Source organism: Geotrypetes seraphini, chromosome 12, assembly GCF_902459505.1.
Source record: "Geotrypetes seraphini chromosome 12, aGeoSer1.1, whole genome shotgun sequence".
Classification (NCBI taxonomy): Eukaryota; Metazoa; Chordata; class Amphibia; order Gymnophiona; family Dermophiidae; genus Geotrypetes; species Geotrypetes seraphini.
In genome coordinates, this window is record NC_047095.1 from 119,562,602 (window position 1) to 119,583,688 (window position 21,087).

Genomic DNA, 21,087 nt, shown 5'->3' on the forward strand with positions numbered 1-21,087 from the left:
AAGAAAACAATGGCTTCACATGCTTGCTTAGGCTTCAGTGGCTGGCGTCATGTCTGTTGCAGTTGTCAGGATCTCACCGCGTCTGGGTAGGCAAAAATGACGTTTCAGCCATAGGAGCCCATTTTTCAAGATGATTGGAGGTGCTAAACCCAATGGAAATTACCCCTTTCCTGGATACAATCAAATGGTTTGCTCAGTAATATTGGCTCCTATGGTTTCAGCCATCACATTGTCTTAGTTTTTAACTTTGTTTATGTTAGCACTTTTGCTTTTTCTTCATAATCGTTATGATAACAAAACTTGTTATATCAGTTTTGATGTTTATACTATGTTTCCCTGAAAATAAGACAGGGTCTTATATTAATTTTTGCTCCAAAAAATACACTAGGGCTTATTTTCGGGGAAACACGGTATCTACCCGTGACACTTGCCATGTTATATACCTATCGCTCCCATCCCACCTGAACACCACCAACCCTCCCACCATGTTATACCTATCCCTCCCTCCCATCCCTTTGTGCACCGGAACACCAACATCACTGATGACATCATCAGTGACGTGGCAGAGGGAAGGCCGCGAAGCAGCCCATTCAGAGCGCTGCCACCAGTTTCGAGGCTTCGGAGGTATGTAAGGCAGTCATTGGTGTTCCCGTGCACAAAGGGATGGGAGACAGGAATCTTAACTAGGGCTTATTTTTGGAGTAGGGCTTATATTAGGAACTACCCCGAAAATTATGCTAGGTCTTATTTTCGGGGAAATAGAGTATTGTTTTTGTAAAAAAAACTAGTTTTCTCAATAAAAATACAAAGACTGAAAAAAAGGCATAATTCTTTTTCAAGGCTCTGCCATGATTTTCATGGTAGGGAGCAAAGAACCCTGAGATTAAGCGCAAGAGAGTCAAACTGAACCAAGCAGCCGAGAATTCTGACAGCGGAAATGACGTCATAAAGACATGGCGGCGCCTATTAGGACTTCAAATACTATCTACTGCCGTACAGCTCCTCCTCCTCTTCTCTGAAAGGAAATTACGACTGAAAAAAAAACCCCTACCATTGCGTCGCCCTATAGAAGCGGAGGCTCCAAGTCCAAACCCACGAAAAGAAAGTACTGTATTCGTCGTCGTCGCTAGTGCGGACCGGAAGTTGCGCTGGCCAACATGGCGACGCCCAGGGGCAGCCCGGAAGCGAGCCGCTCTCGAGCCATGGCTACCGCTCCCCGCAACCTGCCCGACGGCCGGGGGCGCCAGCAGCTTCCAGGGGAGGACGAGCGTCTTTTCGAGGACCCCCTGCACCCCCAGCGCCTGCTGGACGGCCTCAACAGCCTGCGGCTGCAGCGCTGCTTCTGCGACGTGGTGCTGTGCTGCGGGGGCCACGACTTCCCTTGCCACCGCCTGGTGCTGGCCTCGTGCAGCTCCTACTTTCGCGCCATGTTCTCGCACGCGGGCTTGGCCGAAGCCAACCAGGAGCGCGTGGCCATCAACGGCGTGGAGGCCGCCATGGTTGGCGCCCTCGTCGACTACGCCTACACTGCACAGGTGCGGGGGATGCAGCTGCTGCTGGGGCTGATTCCCTTTGTTAACCCTTTCAGACCCTGGGTTCCATGCATGTTACCGCAGCATCCTTCGGCTTACCTAACATGATGGCAGATAAAAGCCAAATGGCCTACCCACTATCTTCCCCCCTCTCCCTATTGGCTAAAGCTCTTATCACTTGTACTGTGAGGTCATAGAGCTTTATGGTTCTAGAAACATGATGGCAGGTAAAAGCCAAATGGCCTACCCGCTATCTTCTCCTCTCCCTATTGGCTAAGGCTCTTATCACTTGCATTGTGAGGTCATAGAGATTTTTGGTTCTAGAAACATGACGCAGATAAAAGCCAAATGGCCTACCAGCTATCTTCTCCTCTCCCTATTGGCTAAGGCTCTTATCACTTGCATTGTGAGGTCATAGAGATTTTTGGTTCTAGAAACATGACGCAGATAAAAGCCAAATGGCCTACCCGCTATCTTCTCCTCTCCCTATTGGCTAAGGCTCTTATCACTTGCATTGTGAGGTCATAGAGATTTTTGGTTCTAGAAACATGACGCAGATAAAAGCCAAATGGCCTACCCGCTATCTTCTCCTCTCCCTATTGGCTAAGGCTCTTATCACTTGCATTGTGAGGTCATAGAGATTTTTGGTTCTAGAAACATGACGCAGATAAAAGCCAAATGGCCTACCCTCTATCTTCTCCTCTCCCTATTGGCTAAGGCTCTTATCACTTGCATTGTGAGGTCATAGAGATTTTTGGTTCTAGAAACATGACGCAGATAAAAGCCAAATGGCCTACCCGCTATCTTCTCCTCTCCCTATTGGCTAAGGCTCTTATCACTTGCATTGTGAGGTCATAGAGATTTTTGGTTCTAGAAACATGACGCAGATAAAAGCCAAATGGCCTACCCGCTATCTTCTCCTCTCCCTATTGGCTAAGGCTCTTATCACTTGCATTGTGAGGTCATAGAGATTTTTGGTTATAGAAACATGATGGCAGATAAAAGCCAAATGGCCTACCCGCTATCTTCCCCCCTCTCCCTATTGGCTAAGGCTCTTATCACTTGCATTGTGAGGTCATAGAGCTTTATGGTTATAGAAACATGATGACAGATGGCCAAATGGGCCATCCAGTGTGCCCATTCACTATCTTCTCTCCTTATTGTCTAAGGCTCTTTACACATGCATTGTCATGTCATAGAGCAGTGTTCTTCAACCGCCGGTCCGCAGAAATTTTCTGCCGGTCCACAGGGCCGGCACGTCCATTGGGCAAAACACAGTGTTCTTCAGCCGCCAGTACACAGTGTGATCAATGCGGCATCTTCTGGCCAGTTCCCTGAGTGCTGCAGTGGGAAAAGACTCCTAAGTGTGTCCTACGCCTGAACCGGAAGCCTTCTCTCTGACATCGCACTCGCAACGTCAGAGGAAAGGCTTCCAGATGAGGCGAGGGACGCGTGCGAGGAGCTGCTGCCCACAGCAATACAGCACTCAGGGAGCTGGCCCGAAGACGCCGCTTTGATCGCACCGTGGACTGTCCCGACGATAACACTGGGGGGCAGGCCAGAAGGCAAGGCACAGCATGGGGGCAGAGAGACAACAATGGTAGGGGGAATACTTTTATCTTTTTATTTAGTGATTGATTTACATCTGCTGTCTGTTCAGGAAGAAATGCATTTGTTTCTTTTCCTCGGGTTGTACTGCTTGCAGAGTCAGGGTTTGTTTGTAAATATTAGTACTTTTAGTTTTTGGTCCTGTATTTGCATGGGGTTATCTGTTTTCTGGTAGGAATGAATGTTTAAAAGCATACAGTATGTATTTTAATTGTGTGGTTAACCATTATGTGTTGTTAATACGATTCTATTGTGTGTGTGTGTATATATGAAAAATGAATGGGAAAAAATGGTGTTCCAATTAGTACTGTAATGGGGGCGGGGTCTGGGGCAGAGATTGAGTGGAGATGGGCACGACTTAGCCCAATGTTCTTCAACCGCCAGTCCGTGGACTGGTGCCGGTCCACAAAATAATTATTTTATTTCCGCCGGTCCATAGGTGTCAAAAGGTTGAAGAACACTGTCCTAGAGCATTATTGTTATAACCTAAGGCGCTTTACACTTGCATTGTGCGGTCATAGAGCTTTATGCTTATGACAACATGATGACAGATAAAGCCAAAATGGTCCATCCAGTCTGCCCATTCGCAGTATCCACTATCTCCTCCTGTCTTGGGGGGAGGGGGGGGGGACTCTAAGCTCTTTGGATTGTACATCATTTGGGAATTGGCCCGATAGGCAGTAATAGTTGGGAGGTGTTCAGCTTTGAATGCGGAGTCTATACAGTAGAATGTCCTAACTCTGGATGTTCTTTCTAGTTTGGTTGATGGGAAGGAGGCGATAGGATAGTCACGGTTATGAATCATGAGTGACTAAAATCTAGTGCTCTTCATAGAGGCGGGGATATTTTACTTGTTTGTAGATATTAGGTGGGCTATTGGGACTCTTCGATGGCTGGTCACCAACATGTTTTGTTCTGAGCCGTCCTTTTGTTTGGGGGGGGGTTGGGGTTTAGTTTGTTCTTATGAAAATTTGATGAGTGAGATTTGCTACTTTCCGAATGTTTTGTTTATCTGTTGTTGGCACTATTTGTAATTTTGCTCGCTGGATGTATTGTCAACAATAAAATCATTTCAACCTGTCTTTGGAATTTTGAGCTCTTGTCTCCTTTCTCTTTCTTACTAGGTTATCATCAACAAGTCCAACGTGCAGGGCCTACTCGCAGCCTCAAACCTTCTGGATGTGTTGGCTGTGAGAGAAGCTTGCTGCCATTTCATGGAGCAGCACATGGACGAGACTAACTGTGTAGGCATACACTGCTTTGCTGAGGCTCACGCCTGTCCGGAACTCAGACGCCGGAGCTTGGAGTATATTCTGCGGCACTTCAGCAGGGTGAGCAGGTTGGGCGAGTTCCTGTGCCTGGCCAGGGAGAAGCTGATGGAGATTGTAGCCAGCGACGACCTGAATGTAGCTCGGGAGGAGGAGGTGTTTGAGGCCGTGGCCCTGTGGTTGGAGAAAGAGCCAGGCCGGAAACAGAACTTTGAGAAGGTGATGAGAATATTCTCTTAGTTACAGGCAATTAGACATGCGGCCTGCCAATAATGTATGACATACTGTCAATAATGAGTAAAGGATGTTAGTGGGGGCAGAGACTGTATGGTAAGAACATAAAAGTTGCCATACTGGGACAGACCGAAGGCACTGTTTGCAACAGTGCCTAACCCAGGTCCCAAGTACCTGACAGAAACCCAGAGTAGCAACATTCCAGAGCTGAGATTGTGATGTCATAATGCCTCATTCCACCAATGCCTAAGAGCCAACCTCATCAGTGATGTCACAATGGCTTGATTGTCCTATACTTGGCTCACATAAGAGCTGCCATACTGGTACAGAGCGAAGCCCAGTATCCTCTTTCCAATAGTGACCAAACCAGGTCCCAAGTACCTTATTAGTGACTGTTCTGCAGTGATTTTATTAGGATCTCCTGTCAGGGGTGATGGCTATCATTGGGCTTCCTGTCTTGAAGGTGGATGATGGCTTTATTGAGGGTCCTGCCTGTCAGGGTGTGGGTTATTTCCATTTGAAAACTTCATTGTGACAAATTTCAGAAGAGTGGCTTGGTGTGCATCATGATTGGACAAATTTGAAGAGCGAGAATGTGTTCAAATGGGAATTTTTGTAGGGTGTGTGTGGGATCCAGTAACCGTGTACTTACGAAGTTTTCTTACAGGTGTTTGAGCTCATCCGCTTACCCCTAATCAGTCCGTACTACATCCACGATGTGATTGAGCCTCACAGCGTCATCCTGGGTTCCCCACCCTGCCAGCGCCTCCTCTCGGAAGCGAAGGACTTCCTGCTGCTGCAAGACCGCCGCAATGAGTTCTTCGGGCCCCGCACCAGGCCTCGCAAGTCCACCGGTAACCAGTAACCATACTCTTCTCTCCTTCTGGAATAATAACTGTGAGACGCATGCAGTAACCTCTCTGTCCTTCTTCCCTCCAGGCACTTCGGAGGTTATAGTGACCGTGGGTGGGGAAGATGATAAAGTGGTGCTGCGCAGCGTGGAATGCTTTGACCCTCTCGCCAATCGGTGGCGCTCGCTCTCCTGCCTCTCCTTTGCTGTGAGCAAACACGGCCTGGTAGCATCAGGTAATGTTATAGCACCACAATCGTTGCTATTGATTAAATCAGTGATGCACATGCTTACATATGCCAGCCCTTGGCATTACAATATTTTCCTCTGTTTTTGTCAGTTACTACCAGTATACCAGGATCAGGACGTATCGTTGACTATTGCAGCAAGCAGTGGCCTACTACTACTATTTAACATTTCTATAGCGCTGATAGGCATACGCACTGCTGTACAACATATTTAAGAGACGGTCCCTGCTCAGTAGAGCTTACAGTCTAAATTAACAGATAACAGGGGCTTAGTGTGAGGGGGGTTATGATTCAATGCATTCTCGAAGAGGTGGGGTTTTACTCTGGATTTGAATAGTCCCAGGGTCGGAGCTTGATGTACCAACTCAGGCAATTTGTTCCAGGCGGTAAGGTGGAGGAGTGGCCTAGTGGTTAGAGCAGCTGCCTCAGACCCTGAGGTTACGAGTTCAATTCCCTCTGTAGCTCTTTGTGGCCCTGGGCAAGTCACTTAACCCTCTGTTGCCCCAGGAACAGAACTTAAGATTGAGAGCCCACGAGGGACAGAAAAAGGCGGTATATCAAATCCATGACCCTTGATACTTGTCCACTGTGGTCTGATACACAAGTATGTGTACATGCATACTTAGAACATAAGAATATCCATAGTGGGACAGACGAAGATCCATCGAGTCCAGAATCATGTTTCCAACAGTGGTCAACCCAGGTCACAGGAGTCGCAAGTACCTGGGAAAAACCTAGAGTAGGAACATTCCAGAGCTGAGATTGTGATGTCATAATGCCTCATTCCACCAATGCCTAAGAGCCAACCTCAGCAGTGATGTCACAGTGGCTTGGTTGTCATATACTTGGCTCACATAAGAGTTGCCAAATCCAGGTCACAAGTCTTTATTTCCTTGACACTTTGTCTCAGCTGGGATTGGCTGTGCAGCATAGTGGTTAATGCACAAAGTTCTAATCCATTTCTGCTACTAACTGTCCTGTGCAACAGAACTCTGATTCCCACTACTGCCACCAACTCTCAAAGCAGAGCTCTGATATCTACAGATCCAAGATACCGTCCCACTACTGCCACCAACTCTCAAAGAAGAGCTCCGATACCTACAGATCCAAGATACTGTCCCACTACTGCCACCAACTCTCAAAGTAGAGCTCCGATACCTACAGATCCAAGATACTATCCCACTACTGCCACCAACCCTCATAGACTCTGATACCACACGCCCAGGCCGCTATCCCATTTCTGCCACCATCTTTTCCTTTGCAACAGTCTAGTACTGAGAGCACAGAGCTCTGACACTTGGAGATCAAGGCTCACTGGCAGAAACACTTCCTCCGATAGCTTATTGCTAAGAGCTCAGAATCGTGAAAACAATTCCACTGCTGCCACAAGGTCTAAGAAGAACACTAGAGTGGTGGTGTAATCCCAGGCTACGATGGTAGATAACTTTGCTTAGTTTAATTCCTGTTACTGCCTTGGGCTCCCACTGATTTTGACTGTCCTATTCTTCATTTTTGTTGCCTAAGAAGCACAACAAAACTGGTTTCTGTTATGCTCTGCTGTCTTCTCTGCAGGCTCCATGCTGTATCTCGCTGGGGGAGAGTTCTCAGACAGCTCAGCCAGCAGAGAGTTGTGGCGTTACGACCCCTGCATCGACAGCTGGCAGGAGATGGCATCAATGAATGTAGCTCGCTCAGAATTAGGTAAATACCTCCAGAATGCTTTGGTAAGCTTCCCCCGCCAAGGGTCCTGGTCACCACCTCCTTGATAAATAAACAAAATATTAGATGTACACAGCACTGAACAAGGGTATAATTTGTCAGGTACAATATGTTCCTTCTCCAAAAAGCTTAAAATCTATGTGGTACCTACAGGAGGTAAAGTGACTTGTCTAAGGCGTGTCGGTGGCAGAAGCAGGATTTGAATCCTGGCCTCCCTCGTTCTCAGTCTGTCGCTCTGATCACTAGGCCAGTTTCTCTCTTTTTTCATCATGTGTATTCTGTGCCCAGTTCTCTTCCGTTCCTTATGTCCATAAGTCTCTGTCTTTTGTATTGTTCTTCCCTTCATATCTGTGATTGGGGGATGAAGTAGCCCAGGAGTTTTTAACCAGTAGTGCCCACTCTCCTGGTCTTAAGAAAGGTTTGGACAAATTCCTGGAGGAAAAGTCCATAGTCTGTTATTAAGACATGGGGGAAGTCTCTGCTTGCCCTGAATCGGTAGCATGGAATGTTGCTACTCTTTGGGGTTTGGCCAGGTACTAGTGACCTGGGCTTGATGGACCATTGGTCTGATCCAGTAAGGCTATTCTTATGTAAGAGGCCATCAGTGTTTTGTGTTGCTCTCTGTATATCAAATGTCATTATTTATACTGAAGATTAATGTTTATCGTTTGCAGTCAGGGATACAATTTTTTAAATGCTCTCAACTGTTATTGAAAAAAGTCAGAAACAATATATAATATATAACTTATACAATCTTATGCCAATTGTGCATTATATCGAGAACAAAAAGAAAACAGTCTTCCTTCCCAGTCCTAAGGACCCAGACAGGAGGAAATAAGCATGTTGAGAAACCTCTGAGGTCCCCTTATCAAAAGAAATCGTATGATATGATATCCACCAGCGAGCCTTCTCTGAAGTAGCCCTCACACGGTGGAATTTACTCCCAGAGGGGCTACGTCTGACTCCAGACTACGACCACTTCAGGAAGCAGATCAAAGCTTGCCTCTTCTTCCAAGCGTTTAATACATAGGTGATTGACTATACCACATGTGTCAAACACAAGACCTACGGGCTGAATCTGGCCCGCCTGGCCGTTTTATGTGGCCCACGGTAACTGCGCCAGTTTGAGGGTGATGTGATGTTTTTCCTCATTGTCGCCCCCGGGAATTTTACCTTCTGGCCGGCTCCCTCCTCCTCACTGCCGCATTCGGGTTTCTGTGCACAAAGCCACAGACAGCGGCTCCTCGCTCATCCCGCGCCTTATCCGGAAGCCTTCCTTCTCTCTCTGTATGTGTCTCTTCTGCTGGAAAGGCCCATTCTTAGCTCCTCCATTAGAGGCCAACTGAATTTTGGTTTTAGATTTCAGCACCAAAACTGACCCAAACTTTGGGTTTGGGTTTTAGCCAAAAATGCCTGTGCATTTTTTTCTGAAACTTAAACTCCCTCCTCCTCCCTGGGCCTACCTTAGGAAGCCCTGGCGGTCGAGTGGTTCCAACCGCAAAATGGCTGCCAGGATCTCCTGCAGCTGTCTCAGCAGCCATTTCCCTTGGAATACCATAATGGGCAGGAACGAGAGAGGTTCAGTTCTGCCCTCAAAGAGACCACTAGACCTTCAGGGCTTCTTAAGGTAGGCCTGGGAAGCCAGGGTATAATTGTGCCAGGGTTGGGGGTATTTTCATTTATGATTTTGGTTTCTGCCACAACTAGCTGCCACTCTTGGCAGAAACCAAAAATTCTGGGTTTGGTTGGGCTCTAATATTCTCTCTTTCCAGATTGGGTGGTCTGTTGTTCTCTCCCTAGACATGGATGTACAGGATGGTTCTACTCTCACCCCCCTCCCCATTCTCTTTCCTTTCCCAAGGTCTGGCCACTCTGGATGGCCTCATTTTTGCAGTTGGAGGATGGGAGGGTTGCTCACGGCTAGATTCAGTGGAGTGCTACCATCCTCACACCAACACCTGGCACTTTGTCGAGCCCATGAAGATGGCAGTGACCAGTCCTGCTGTGGCAGCGCATGATGGCCTTCTCTACGTGATGGGTATGCTCTTTCTCGCCTCTCATCCCCAGCGCTTTATCTTACAGAATCCTAGAGAAAAAAGGCCAGAGGGCTGTATACTTTGTGGCAGGGTTTCCTGAACCTGTACTGATGATCCCGCAGACATTCAAGCTTTCAAGATTCTCACAATGAATGTCTGTGAGATAAACATATATGCATGTTTCTCATATATATTTATTTATTTATTGTGGGTATCCTGAAAACCTGACTGGTAAAAGCGATTAGATTAGCAGGGTTTTAAAAAAGATTTGGCCAAGTTCCTAAAAGAAAAGTCCATTACTAAGATGGACTTGAGAAAACCCTCTGCTTATTCCTGGAAAAAGGCATAAAATCTGTTTTACTCTTTTGGGATCTTGCCAGGTACTTGTGACCTGAATTGGCCCCTGTTGGAAGCAGGATACTGGGCTTGGTCTGTCCCAGTATACATACATACTTTGTCATACAAAATAAAAACATTCACAATTACATGACCATAATTTGTAAATATATCCTGGACTGATTCATACAATCTTGCATCTTAATTCTTTAACAGAAACATGTCAAGTATTGATCCTAATTCCCAAAGGACTGTTGAAATAAAATAAAAAAGTCTTCAATAAGTTTCTTAAATTCTGCAGAGTTTTGCAATTCACATAATGCAGGTGGCAGTCCATTCCAAAGCTGTGCTGCCTCCCCTTTAAATATCGAGGAGCAGTATTCATAAGTTGCCGCCTCAAGTAAATTCTGGGATTGCCAGGATGGATTTGGAAAGCTTTGTTCTATGTTGATCCGTGTAGTAAGACTTAGCATTATTCTTTGTGCCCTGTAGGAGGTGCTGTCCTAGAAGATGGGGATGGAATGGACTTAGTCCAGGTTTACAACCCCAAGACCCACAGCTGGACAGAAGTGGCACCCATGAGGATAGCGCGTTCTGGATCTGCTGCCTGTGTCCTGAAAGGGAAAATCTATGTCATAGGTAAGGGAGGCAGTGGGGGATCTCAGTGCTGAAATAGCAAAGAGGTGCTGAAGGGCAGGAGTGAGATACATTAGCAGAGTTGTGTGCTGGGAGGGGGAAGAAATGATAGTTCAGTTCTGGAATAGCTGGAGGTGCTGTAGGGCAAGAATGAGGTTTTATTGGCAGAACTGTGTATGGCGTTCTCATTACTGGAATATCAGGGTTGCTGTGAGGCAGGAATGAGGTGCATTGGTAGACCTATTTTGGATGCAAACTGTGGAACTGATACCTCCTGAATAATTATGCTTTTTTCCTGCTAGGTGGCTGGCATGCTTCCACAGAGAACACAGATAAAGTGGAGTACTATGACCCCAAGACAAACGCTTGGTCTATGTGCCCTCCCATGAACGAGCGGAGGTACCGGCCAGGTGTGGCTGTGGTGGACGGGAAAATTTATGTCCTGGGTGGGGAGGAGGGCTGGGACCGGTAAGTACAGGTGCATTATTTAGTGAATATCGGTTTCCCTAAACTCTGGAGCTCATTCCTAGAAGTTTAATGAATGTGGTGTACAGAATAGGACCTATATAAATACTAACCTATCTCTACTAGATCTAGGTTGCACAGATTTACCCATGTCTACCATCTGCTGGAGACTGAGAAATACTGGTTGGATGTCTTATAGGTCACATTGAAGCCAGTGGCTCTACCTCCATCTGCTGGTAGGCATGTGTAAACACGAGTGTCTGGACTGGTGTAGAGGGATGCTAAGGAATAAGTGTATGTGTTTGGGGAGGAGGTGGAAACCGACAAATGACATAGCCCAGAATTAATCAGAGATAGATAGGGGGTAACTGTAGGGCCTGGAATTCATTGGAAATGGGGGGGGGGTAGAGGGGGCTCCAGAGCACCTAGAATGCATTGGCAATAGGTTGATGGAAGTGCAGGGCACTACAGGAACCACAATGCTCGGAAAACATTCACCATCCAAATGAAGTCTTTTATGCCGGCACCATCTTCTGCAGAAAGTTTGAGAAAATTTTACAGACGTGTGAACCTCTTAGGAGGTAGGGCAGGGAAGACGTTCCATGCCAGAAGAGTCGTTGGGGGCAGCAGTGTTTATTACAGCAGCAGTGTTTATTACAGAGGGTGGGGTGGGGATAGATGATTTTCTGTCCCCATCTCTGTCTTTTCTCTTTACCTGGTTCTGCAGATATCATGACACCGTCGAGCGATACTGTGAGCAGACCGACTCCTGGGAGCTTGCGGGAGACATGCCCACCAGTCGCAGCTGGCTCAGCTGTGTTCCCTTACAGATTTGCAAGGACATGGCTGCCAGAGACTTCTGGCAGCAGGAGAACCCTGGGGGCTGAACCTCTTCCCTGTGTCAGCTGTAAATTCAGGAACCACTGAGGTGCTGGAGTGAAGAAAGAATCTGTTCAAAGATTTTTAGGAACTGTTAACCTCTTGATTGTTAAAGGAAATGCATATTAAGGAGGAAAGAGTTGCTAAATCACCTCCCAGTAGTAGGAGGAAGATTTTTGGATGGAAAACATCTTGGGAAGCTGTCAGTCTAAGTCTTTCGGGAAGCCTGTACGGAAAACAGACTTATGGATTTAATAGTTCCCTTATCCTGTGGAGTATTGACATCTTTCTGGCATGAACTGCTGATGTAACTATCCCTCCCTCTACCCTCCTTTTTTATATAATAAACTGTGAATGCCCCCTCCATAGAAAACATGAGGCCTGGCCCTCAGATAAAATTAATCGGATTTTAAAAATTTTTTGGTTTGGTTGCCTTTGATGATATCACAGCGCACAAAGACTTATCGTCTAATGGCACTTGCACTGGGGGTGATGATGTCACAATGCTTGGTCACAGTTCCATTGTGGGAGGTTTCTGGCTTTTTGAAGAACCAAGATGGCCGCCTTCCTGTTCCCAGTTCACCCCTTTTTGAATTGAAGTTATTGAAGATATTCAGAAGAAAGAAAATAATTTAGAATCAAAAAGGGTCCTTGTGGGAAGAACAAATTTAATGTAGATCTTTCTTCTGCATTAGAAAATATCTGTGTGTGGGTAGGAGGAGAAAGCATGAATAATTAGACTGTCATTGGAAACACTGTTAAAAGCGTTTTGTCATTATAGAACTTATATTTTAAAAATATTTAATTTTGCACAATGCTAAAGGCGAAGCACTTTCTTGTTTTAACACAGGGTCCAACAGTCAATCTGTAATGCTGTTTATACATAGACAAACAGAAGCTTCAATTAGGAGGCAGTTAATGTATTTATTTCCCCCAGATGAAGTACAGGCATGGGAATTAAGTCATTGGTCTGTAAACATTTTCAGTTACAGGTTGCCCAGGAGTATGCTTGAACTAAATTTTATTTTAGTGATGAAGCAAAATGGACTCCTTAAAAAAATTTATTTACATTTCACATAGTCCCGGCTCCCCTTTCAGAGACAGGATAAGCTTGAATTTCTATCTCCTTTTCAAAGATCACATCTGCAGTTCTTTCCTGATCAAGAGTCTTTGGAGATCAAATAAATGTTCACTTGTGAACCTGATGGATTGAAGAGCATCAGAATGTAAAGACAGGGCCTTTGCTTTGGAAGGACATGCAAAAAAAGCCCGCCCCCCCCCCCTTGAGAAATCTGAATCTCCCACCAAAATTGCAGTTAGGAGAGACCCGTAAGACCACCCTTCATGTCACCAACATAAAATCCGGGGAAGCAAGGCAGTCTGTTGACACGGCATCTTGTTCATGAGGTTTTCATCTCGATGGCCCTCCTGCCTTGGCAGAGGCTGAAGAAGGCACAGCACTGCTGTTGATCATTAAATCTTCACCTCTGTAATCGAACTCACGTACCAGGCAGGCAGGAAGGCGAGCGTGGGATCCTTATGCTTACTGTATGAGACGTCACTCCCGGGCTCCCAGGAGAAGAGGTACACTAATCTATGCCAAGAGAGAACAGAATTTGGAAACCTGTGCCTTCAATAAGACTTGTCTGGTTTCTGAGAGCACCACTTTACAAAATAACTCTGAGACATTGTCCCAACCAACAGGAGCTTCATTGTCAGCTGTGCCAACATTGGGAGGATAAAAACAGCCTGATCTCTGAATCATTTCCCTTCTGCAGTAATGGTATGAAAAAACAAACAAACCTAGAGTGTCAAGATTTAGCCACCGAGGTCAGCATTTATTAAAATGCCAGTTATGGCAGTCAAATAATATCCAGATGTTTACTGTGGCTATACAGACAGCTGATAAGAAAGTCAGGGCTGGAACAAATCCAGGTAGTAGTGTCACTATGTGGGATAAGTTCTGGGACCACCTATGTTCCTCTCTACCACTATCTACACAGTGCTGAGATAGCCTGTAGGGCGTATGGTTCGGATGCACTTTCTGGACAGTGCTTCTGAATATCCTAGACCGCAGCAGCTATCTGGATAAGCCTTTGAATATTGACCTGTGTATGTATACCCACACAGTAGAATCTTGACTTTCAGTTATCTAACACTCCGGATTAACCAACAGTCTAGTAACGGCTCCAAGACCCATCCAGCAGCCGCCTGTCCAAGAAAGGCCCTCCCCTCCCTTCTCCCTCCGGTCTACCTTTACAAGCCTTGGTGCTGCAGTAGCGCGACCACTGTCAACAGTTCACAGCATCCATTTTGAAGACAGACTGCACGGACATGAGCAAATAGGAACCGCTCATGTCCTGAACTCATCGTTGGACTAACACTTGTACAGGTAGACCCGGGGAGGGAGGGAGGCTACTGTTCGGTTGGATGGGGGCTAGGCTATGCAGTGTGGCAGGCTGATGCAGCGAGTCTCTCTGCATTATCCAATTTTTGGTTATCCAACAATCTATCAATGCCCGATTAAGTCAGATAGTCCAGACCGTACTAGATAGAGATACTGTTCCCAAATCAAAAAAGAAGGAAAGAATCAGCCTGGTGGTTCAGACTTGGGACTCCACATGGAGACACCTAGGTCTGAGTTCGGACTTTAGTCCTCTAGGCCTTGGGTTGACTAGAGCTGCTAGGTGGACAGAGGCATGGTCACTGGAAACTGATGTCATGTATTGGCCTAACTTAGGGTATGTGGGTTCATGTCCCCCAGTGCAGAACTCCAATCCCAGTGCCAGCTGAGCTGGAAGAAACTGCCACTTAAAAAAAAAGCCTCACTTTTACAGCAGAAATTATGAAAGAAAGGGCAGACTTACCGGGGGTCGTCCTGAGTGGCTACTTTTTTCACAAAGGACAGAAAGGCGTTGCAGAAATTCATACACACGGCTGGCTTCCAGCTGTTCCAGTCTCCCTGCAAAAAGAAAGCGTAGTTGCTTACCTGTAATGGGTGCTGTCAGTGGACAGAAAGATAATTCAGCCACACGCTAGGGACTTCATCCAACAAGGCCGTGAAAGAGCTCAAAGAAGCCTGGCTGGCACATGCTCAAAGGCCTTTCCAGGCGTTTCAGGACTCTAGAACAGGAGTGGTTAGTGCAGCAGGCTGAGAACCTGGGGGGGGGGGGGGGACTGAGCTCAGATCATGCTGCATCTCCTTGTGACCTTGAGCAAGTCACTTAATCTCCCGTCGCCCCAAGTACAAAAACTTAACCCCCCCCCCCTCTTTTTTACAAAACTGTAGCGTGGTTTTTAGTGCCGGCTGCGCTGATACCAGCTCCGACATTTATAGGAATTCTATAAGTGTCGGAGCTGCTACCGCTACAGCCGGCACTAAAAACCACACTGGTTTTGTAAAAAGGGGGGGGGGGTTTAGATTGTGAGCGCAGCAGGGACAGAGAAAGTACTTGCATTTAATAAGTGCAAACTGCTTTTGATTGTAGCATAAGGCGGCGGTATATCAAATCCCATTATTCCTTACCCCTTAATCTGTCCATGGCACCTTCAGATGCTGTCACCTGTTTGTGGCTGATTCATCCTGCAGGTCCAGTGTCAAAATAACTTTCATGCTGTGTGCAAGGGAGCCTTCACTACAGCTTTGTCTGTATGTATGTATTCCGCAGTTTAGAACAGTGTGTGTTGACGTGTAGGAAGCATTGGTGTTTCCTCTTGTGATGGCTGTGTGTGCAAGAGACTGGTACTGCTGCCACAGGGAGGGGCAGCGTACCTTTTTGGGAATTTTGCACCCCTGCCCGTGTTGAGGTAGCGTGGTTTGTGTGGTCGCTTATTTTCCATACTTGAAAAAATTCCCCCACCCTACGGCTCAGTTCTGAGAATTTGACTTATCTGTACCCGGATCATATGGGAGATCTTCATGGTTTCGAAGGTTTTCAGCGATGCTACTGTCCCCTCTTCGTCTCTGAAACCGGCTACAATGCGGGGAACTCCTGGCAGGAAGGACTGCGCCCACCACTTAATCAGCTTGTACCTATTGGCCAAGGAAAGGGGAAAAAATGTGGCAACATTATAATTATTTTCTGGTATTCACGGACCACCTCAGCCCTAGCCCTTCCCCACTGTACGTTCAAACAGTTTTTATTGAAAAGACACAACACTCAAAGGAACAGAATAGCACAAGAAACAAATTGAACAAAGCAATCGTATCAAATAAAAGCCCCCCTCCACAAACCCAACCAACAGCCCTTCTCCACTGTAAAAGTTGATAAAGTTGGAAGGAGAAAGGAATCTATACAGCTATCTGTTCCTACACAGCCACTGTCATTGTCAGTATCCCATCGCTGACACAAGCGTAATGGTTTTTCACTCACTGCAATAATCCCTGTTTCCTCAAGGGGCAGGATTCCAGAATGAGTATGAATAGAACGTTAATGAGGATTATTAGCTGTGTATACCCTCGCCATATATGTTTTTACTTCTTCCCTTTCCCCCATGCCTCTGTTTTTATTGTAACCAACCCATTCTTTTCCTTTCCTTATGTTTCTAATTTTGTTAATTTGTCTATGTTTGTCCCACTTCCCCTTCATTTATATATATTGTAAACAGCTGAGATTTTAACCTCAGTTTTATATTTGTGGTATATTGAATAAATTGAATTTGAACATACCTGTTGAAGCTGCGCTGTTGGTTGGCGCTGTATATTTCCTTTGATGTCTTCAGCTCCACGTAACAGTCTGGTGCTTTCTGACTGCGGTGCTTGGAGTCTGCGCAATCCACCTCTCCAGCAAAGAGCAGCGAGTGTCCGTTCAACTTCGTCTGCACCACTGTGCAGAACGCCTCGTTGGTATTCACCACCCCGCCTGTATCCGGTATGCCCTCGGATGTAGCTTCACCCAAAAAAAAAAAAAAAAAGACAAAATGAAAACAATTCCGACAGTCATGTGTGGCAGCGGTGGGATTAGAACCTGGGTCTACAGATAACACAGCTCACTGCAGGGAGGGAAGAATTTGACACTGCTGACCTGCACAAAGGTACTGCTCGAACTTGTAGCCCATGTACATAAGCTCTTCCTGAGCTGCTGTCCGCTCCTCTCGCTGTCTTCTGGCCGCCTCTGTTTCTACCTCGCTGATATAGTAGGTGCCCTGGAAGAGAGTCACTGCCAGCAGCCATCCCTCCTGCTTTTCATAGGGAGTGGTGAGCACTTTAGTAAGATGACCCCGCCATGTCACAAAATCCTTGTTCAGCCAGCTATTGACAAAGAAACAGGTGGAATAGTGGAGTCAGTTTTTGAATTTTCGATTCAACAATTGTTTTTATTGAGAACTACACCTCGAGCCTCACAAATATAGAAACGAGGCAGTAAGCATTAAAACAAGAAAACAAAAAAAATCAAATAATAAACAGAATAATTAGTTATTGCTAGCCCTTGCTAAGAGTCACAAGGAAACCTGAGAATGCAGTATCATTAATACCTGGCAAACCCACCTCCCCATTTTACCCCCTTACCCTCCCCCACCCCAGCAAACAACTCCCCACAACAACCATTCTTGAAGGGAGATTTTAGTTTCCAAACAATTTTTATTGACGACAGTTACATGTCGAGGAATAAAATTGAAACAAGCAAAGCATAGTATCAGACTGAGCAAGAATCGTCCATAATAATTCAGTCATCAAACGTTTTAACATCCAATGCCATTAAGTCACCCGGTCCCCGAGTTTCGCAAGGTCGTCCTACAACTCCTCATAATCCACTTGTGATTTAGGGGTCCTTTTATTTATTTAGCACGCACTAAATGCTAAGGCCTTAATCTTCAGCGCACTTGTCATTCCTGGTTTCAGATCATTTATGAATGTTAAAAAAGCACCAGTTCTGCTAGAGATTAGTGAGGCATTCCACCCATTTTCCTCTCTCCATGGAGAAAACTGAGCATTTAGGGCCTCTTTTATAAAGCCGCAGTAGTGAGTCCCGGCATGGCAAAATCGGTTCGGGACTTATTACCACAGCTTTGTAAAAGGAGCCTTATCCTACTATCTGTTTTCCTTTTTTTAACTACCATATTTTTCGCTCCATAAGATGCACTTTTTTTCCCCCAAAACTGAGTAGGAAATGTCTGCATCTTATGGAGCGAATATTGTGCCACAGACTGTGATGTGCAGTGTTCTCCCTAGCATCTTTTAGCTGGGCGCTCTGCCTGGCTAATTTAGGTGAGCGCCCGGCTGTCTGCCAGGAAAACTTATACTTTTTTTTTCCTTTTTAAATCCTGATGGTTCAGCGGTGTATCGGCAGGAGCGAGCTTTCTGTGCTCCTGATCCTCCCTCGCTGGATGGCTGACTTGGATCTCGCAAGAACTGATGGCAGCCATTCAGGGAATGGTGTGGGCCCAGTCTGGAGCACAAAAAGTTCACTTTTGCCTTGTGCGCTGCTGGCCGTGAGATCTGAGGCAGCCGTCCAGCAAGGGAGGGGCTCAGCGTGGGGCAGGAGCATGGAAAGCTTGCTCCTGCCGATACACCGCTGGACCACCAGGATTTAAAAAGGTATGGGGGGGGGGGGTAAAAAATTATTAGTCAGCTGGGATGCATCCCAACTGTCCCAGCCTACCATTAGACCACCAGAGGGGGGAGGGACAGGGGACAGAAAACTAGAAGAGTGCTTGAACTTTAAAGTCTCCTCATTTGTTAATGAGTGATGATGGTTCTTAATGCCACTGTTGACTTTACATGGTTGAAATATTATTCTGCTATATTTTATTAAATATATTAGTACACTATTTGGTTCAGAATATTTTTTTCTTGTTTTCTTCCTCTAAACCTAGGTGTGTCTTATAATGCAAAAAATATGGTAATTGCCAGTCTACATAGATGCTACCTCCTATCCCATGACTGATTTACTCTGTGGAGTCCCTTAGGAGGAACCCTCTCAAATGCCTTCTGAAAATCCAAATAAATTGACCAGCTCACCTTTATCCACATTTATTATTACCCTCTTTCAAAAAAGTCTAGTAAATTGGCAAAGCAAGACTTCCCGTTCCTTAATCCATGTTGACTCATCCCCATTTAACCCAATGTCTGTCTACATGACCTGTAATTTTATTTTTTTTTAATCGCTTTGACTAGTTTGCCTGGCACTGAAATTGGGTTCACTGATCTATACTTTTCCAGGTTACCCCATGAACCTTTTTTAAAACTGATGATAGGTCTGAAAGTTAATACTTGAGTTCTTTCAGAACTCTGGGGTGAATGCCATCTGGTCCTGGTGATTTGTTACACTTTAGTTTGTCAATTTGTTCTATTACAGCTTTCATTTTCACAGTGATTTGCTTCATAAAAATGGTTCACTGATGAGCTTGCCCAAATATAGTTGCCCATGACAAGAGGATAAGGATGACTTATCCTTCCATTCTCATTTGACAATAACCTCGATGTGGTCTCGCTGCTTGCAGCCCCAGCCTTCAGAAGACCTTGGTTCAGCAGGATCCATTGTAGCAGGTGATCCAGCCGCTCTTTGATACTCTCATCGCGTTTCACATAGCGATCCCTGTAGCCATCACGCAGATCAAATTGTGGGCTGTCCCCAGGTGGTGGCGGCGAATAATAACGTAGCTGGCGGGAGTCATTGAAAAAGCTCCGAGTAGCATCCAAGGAGAAGCGGCCCATCTCCAGTGGCTGCTTGTAGAAAGGGAAGGCAGCATCATAGAGGTTCTCCTGAACCTGTAGTGTGGTGGGGGGTGATGCAGTTTGGCGACGCTTAACTGCCTCCTCTTGTCTGGTGTCTCCTTTGCGCTTCAGGCAAAGGTGCTCCTCAGTTTTCAATGTGTTCTCCATCACTTCTCCCTGTGGAGATGGAGAAAGGAATGGTGTTGAAAGGAGTGAGAGACCATGCATTTCATCATTCCCTGCAAATCTTAACAAATGTACTGCTACAGAAATATTACTGGGAGACTCATTCATATGGCTGGGATGAGCACTGGGAGGAAAGTGTGTCCACTATGGCATTTTTATCAGCTAGATGAAAATAGAACAAAGGTGATGCATAATTAAACTGAAGTGATTATTTGTGGGATTGAGTACTTTAATTCTATATTGGGTTTCCCCCCCCCCAAATTATTAAATACAAGTCCATGCTCCTCTTCTTAAAGGGATTCTGGTCAATTATTCCTAGCACTTGTGGAACATACTGTAAGAATGTAAGAAAAGCTATACTGAGCCAGAACCCAGCAGATCTCTAGTTCTCATAGCTCATTTCCAAGGCTAAGCAATGGCTTTGCAAAATCTATCTGGCCAATAACATTTTAAGAATTTTCCTTCAGGAACTTGTCCCAAACTCCTCTGAATCTCACTACATTAGTTGTGTTGACCACTGAATTGGAGACAGGAATCTAATAGTTAAAGTTGCTGCTGTGAATGAAAGCCAGGGTTCAAGTTCTACTTTTTAATTTATTTTTATGGTGAATCTTTGATTTTTAAATCACAGATATGCCTTGGGCAAGTGACTGCACCTTCCATTTCCCCAGAAATAAACTTATAGCTTCATTTATTAACCAGCATTATTAAGATATCAACAAGTAAAAACGAGTTGTGAACTAGGGAAGCCAGGGTTCAAATCCCAGCTCTGCCACTGACACTCCTTGTGACCTAGAACATATCGCTTTAGCTCCCAATGTCTCAGGTACTCATGTAAATTGTGAGGTCTTTAGGGCAGGGTCATGCACTTAAATAATATGTATCATCATTGCTCAGTGCTGCATATGTCCAGTAAAATAACAAGTATTATTAATGCAGAGGTTCTCGATCCACCTGCCACTTAGGCTTTCTGCTTTTTCAGGCTCCCCACAATGAATATGCATGAAACAGATTTGCATGCAAAATGATCTCATGCACATTCATTGTGGGGAGCCTGACTAGAGACAGAGGCTCGCTTATGTACCCATCCTGCCCTTTAAACCGTGTTAAATGCGAACGAGTAAATGAAGATCACAAGGCCTGGGTGGGGAGGAAGGGACCCGCCTATGGATAGCTCGGAATTCGAAGAGTTCACAATAACCTGGAGCCTGGCTCAAAAGATCCAGATCAACCCAAAGCTGCAAAAAAAACAAAACAAAAACCGCACGAGCTACCGCTCCCTCTTCCCGGGCCTGCTTGCCTGGGGGGCTGTGACGTCATTCCCAGCGCCGGCTCTCGCCGACACGCCCATACGACGCGACGCCCTGGGCGAAGCGGAGTTCCGGGGCGGGTGACGTCACGTCCGCCGACTGCGGGTGGTTGGTTTCGAGGGG

The 21,087-nt window shown here is 45.9% G+C and overlaps 2 protein-coding genes across 5 annotated transcripts; one reads left to right on the plus strand and one right to left on the minus strand.

Annotated features, from left to right (window-relative positions):
* Positions 1-998: 998 nt before the first annotated feature.
* LOC117346385 (kelch-like protein diablo) lies at positions 999-16,479 on the plus strand. 3 transcript variants are annotated; one of them, XM_033915863.1, is made up of 9 exons: positions 1,002-1,535; positions 4,265-4,627; positions 5,310-5,496; positions 5,582-5,728; positions 7,313-7,441; positions 9,321-9,497; positions 10,324-10,470; positions 10,770-10,935; positions 11,660-16,479. In XM_033915863.1, the coding sequence occupies exons 1-9, from the start codon at positions 1,158-1,160 to the stop codon at positions 11,817-11,819; spliced, it is 1,854 nt and encodes a 617-aa protein (XP_033771754.1). In that variant the 5' UTR covers positions 1,002-1,157; the 3' UTR covers positions 11,820-16,479. The 3 variants fall into 3 exon arrangements, with proteins under 3 accessions (XP_033771755.1, XP_033771756.1, XP_033771754.1); XM_033915864.1 differs by lacking the exon at positions 7,313-7,441 and having other exon boundaries at positions 999-1,535; XM_033915865.1 differs by lacking the exons at positions 7,313-7,441; positions 9,321-9,497 and having other exon boundaries at positions 999-1,535.
* DXO (decapping exoribonuclease) lies at positions 12,722-21,068 on the minus strand. 2 transcript variants are annotated; one of them, XM_033915866.1, is made up of 7 exons: positions 20,955-21,068; positions 19,230-19,645; positions 16,836-17,062; positions 16,481-16,700; positions 15,709-15,844; positions 14,679-14,773; positions 12,722-13,405 (listed from the first exon to the last, which is right to left on the minus strand). In XM_033915866.1, exons 1-7 carry the CDS (start codon positions 21,003-21,005, stop codon positions 13,285-13,287), a joined length of 1,266 nt encoding a protein of 421 aa, XP_033771757.1. In that variant the 5' UTR covers positions 21,006-21,068; the 3' UTR covers positions 12,722-13,284. The 2 variants fall into 2 exon arrangements, with proteins under 2 accessions (XP_033771757.1, XP_033771758.1); XM_033915867.1 differs by having other exon boundaries at positions 20,856-20,986.
* Between the last annotated feature and the right edge of the window lie 19 nt (positions 21,069-21,087).

Bases quoted from the DNA above. Each gene is read 5' to 3' on its own strand.
- LOC117346385 (XM_033915863.1), top strand. From the start codon at position 1,158: ATGGCGACGCCCAGGGGCAGCCCGGAAGCGAGCCGCTCTCGAGCCATG. The intron at 5,729-7,312 runs GTAATGTTATAG...TCTTCTCTGCAG, and splicing joins ACACGGCCTGGTAGCATCAG to GCTCCATGCTGTATCTCGCT. The intron at 10,471-10,769 runs GTAAGGGAGGCA...TTTTCCTGCTAG, and splicing joins AGGGAAAATCTATGTCATAG to GTGGCTGGCATGCTTCCACA.
- DXO (XM_033915866.1), bottom strand. From the start codon at position 21,005: ATGGGCGTGTCGGCGAGAGCCGGCGCTGGGAATGACGTCACAGCCCCC. The intron at 19,646-20,954 runs GCAAGCAGGCCC...CCATCTCCACAG, and splicing joins ATGACGTCACAGCCCCCCAG to GGAGAAGTGATGGAGAACAC. The intron at 13,406-14,678 runs GTAAGTCTGCCC...CTCTTGGCATAG, and splicing joins GCCACTCAGGACGACCCCCG to ATTAGTGTACCTCTTCTCCT.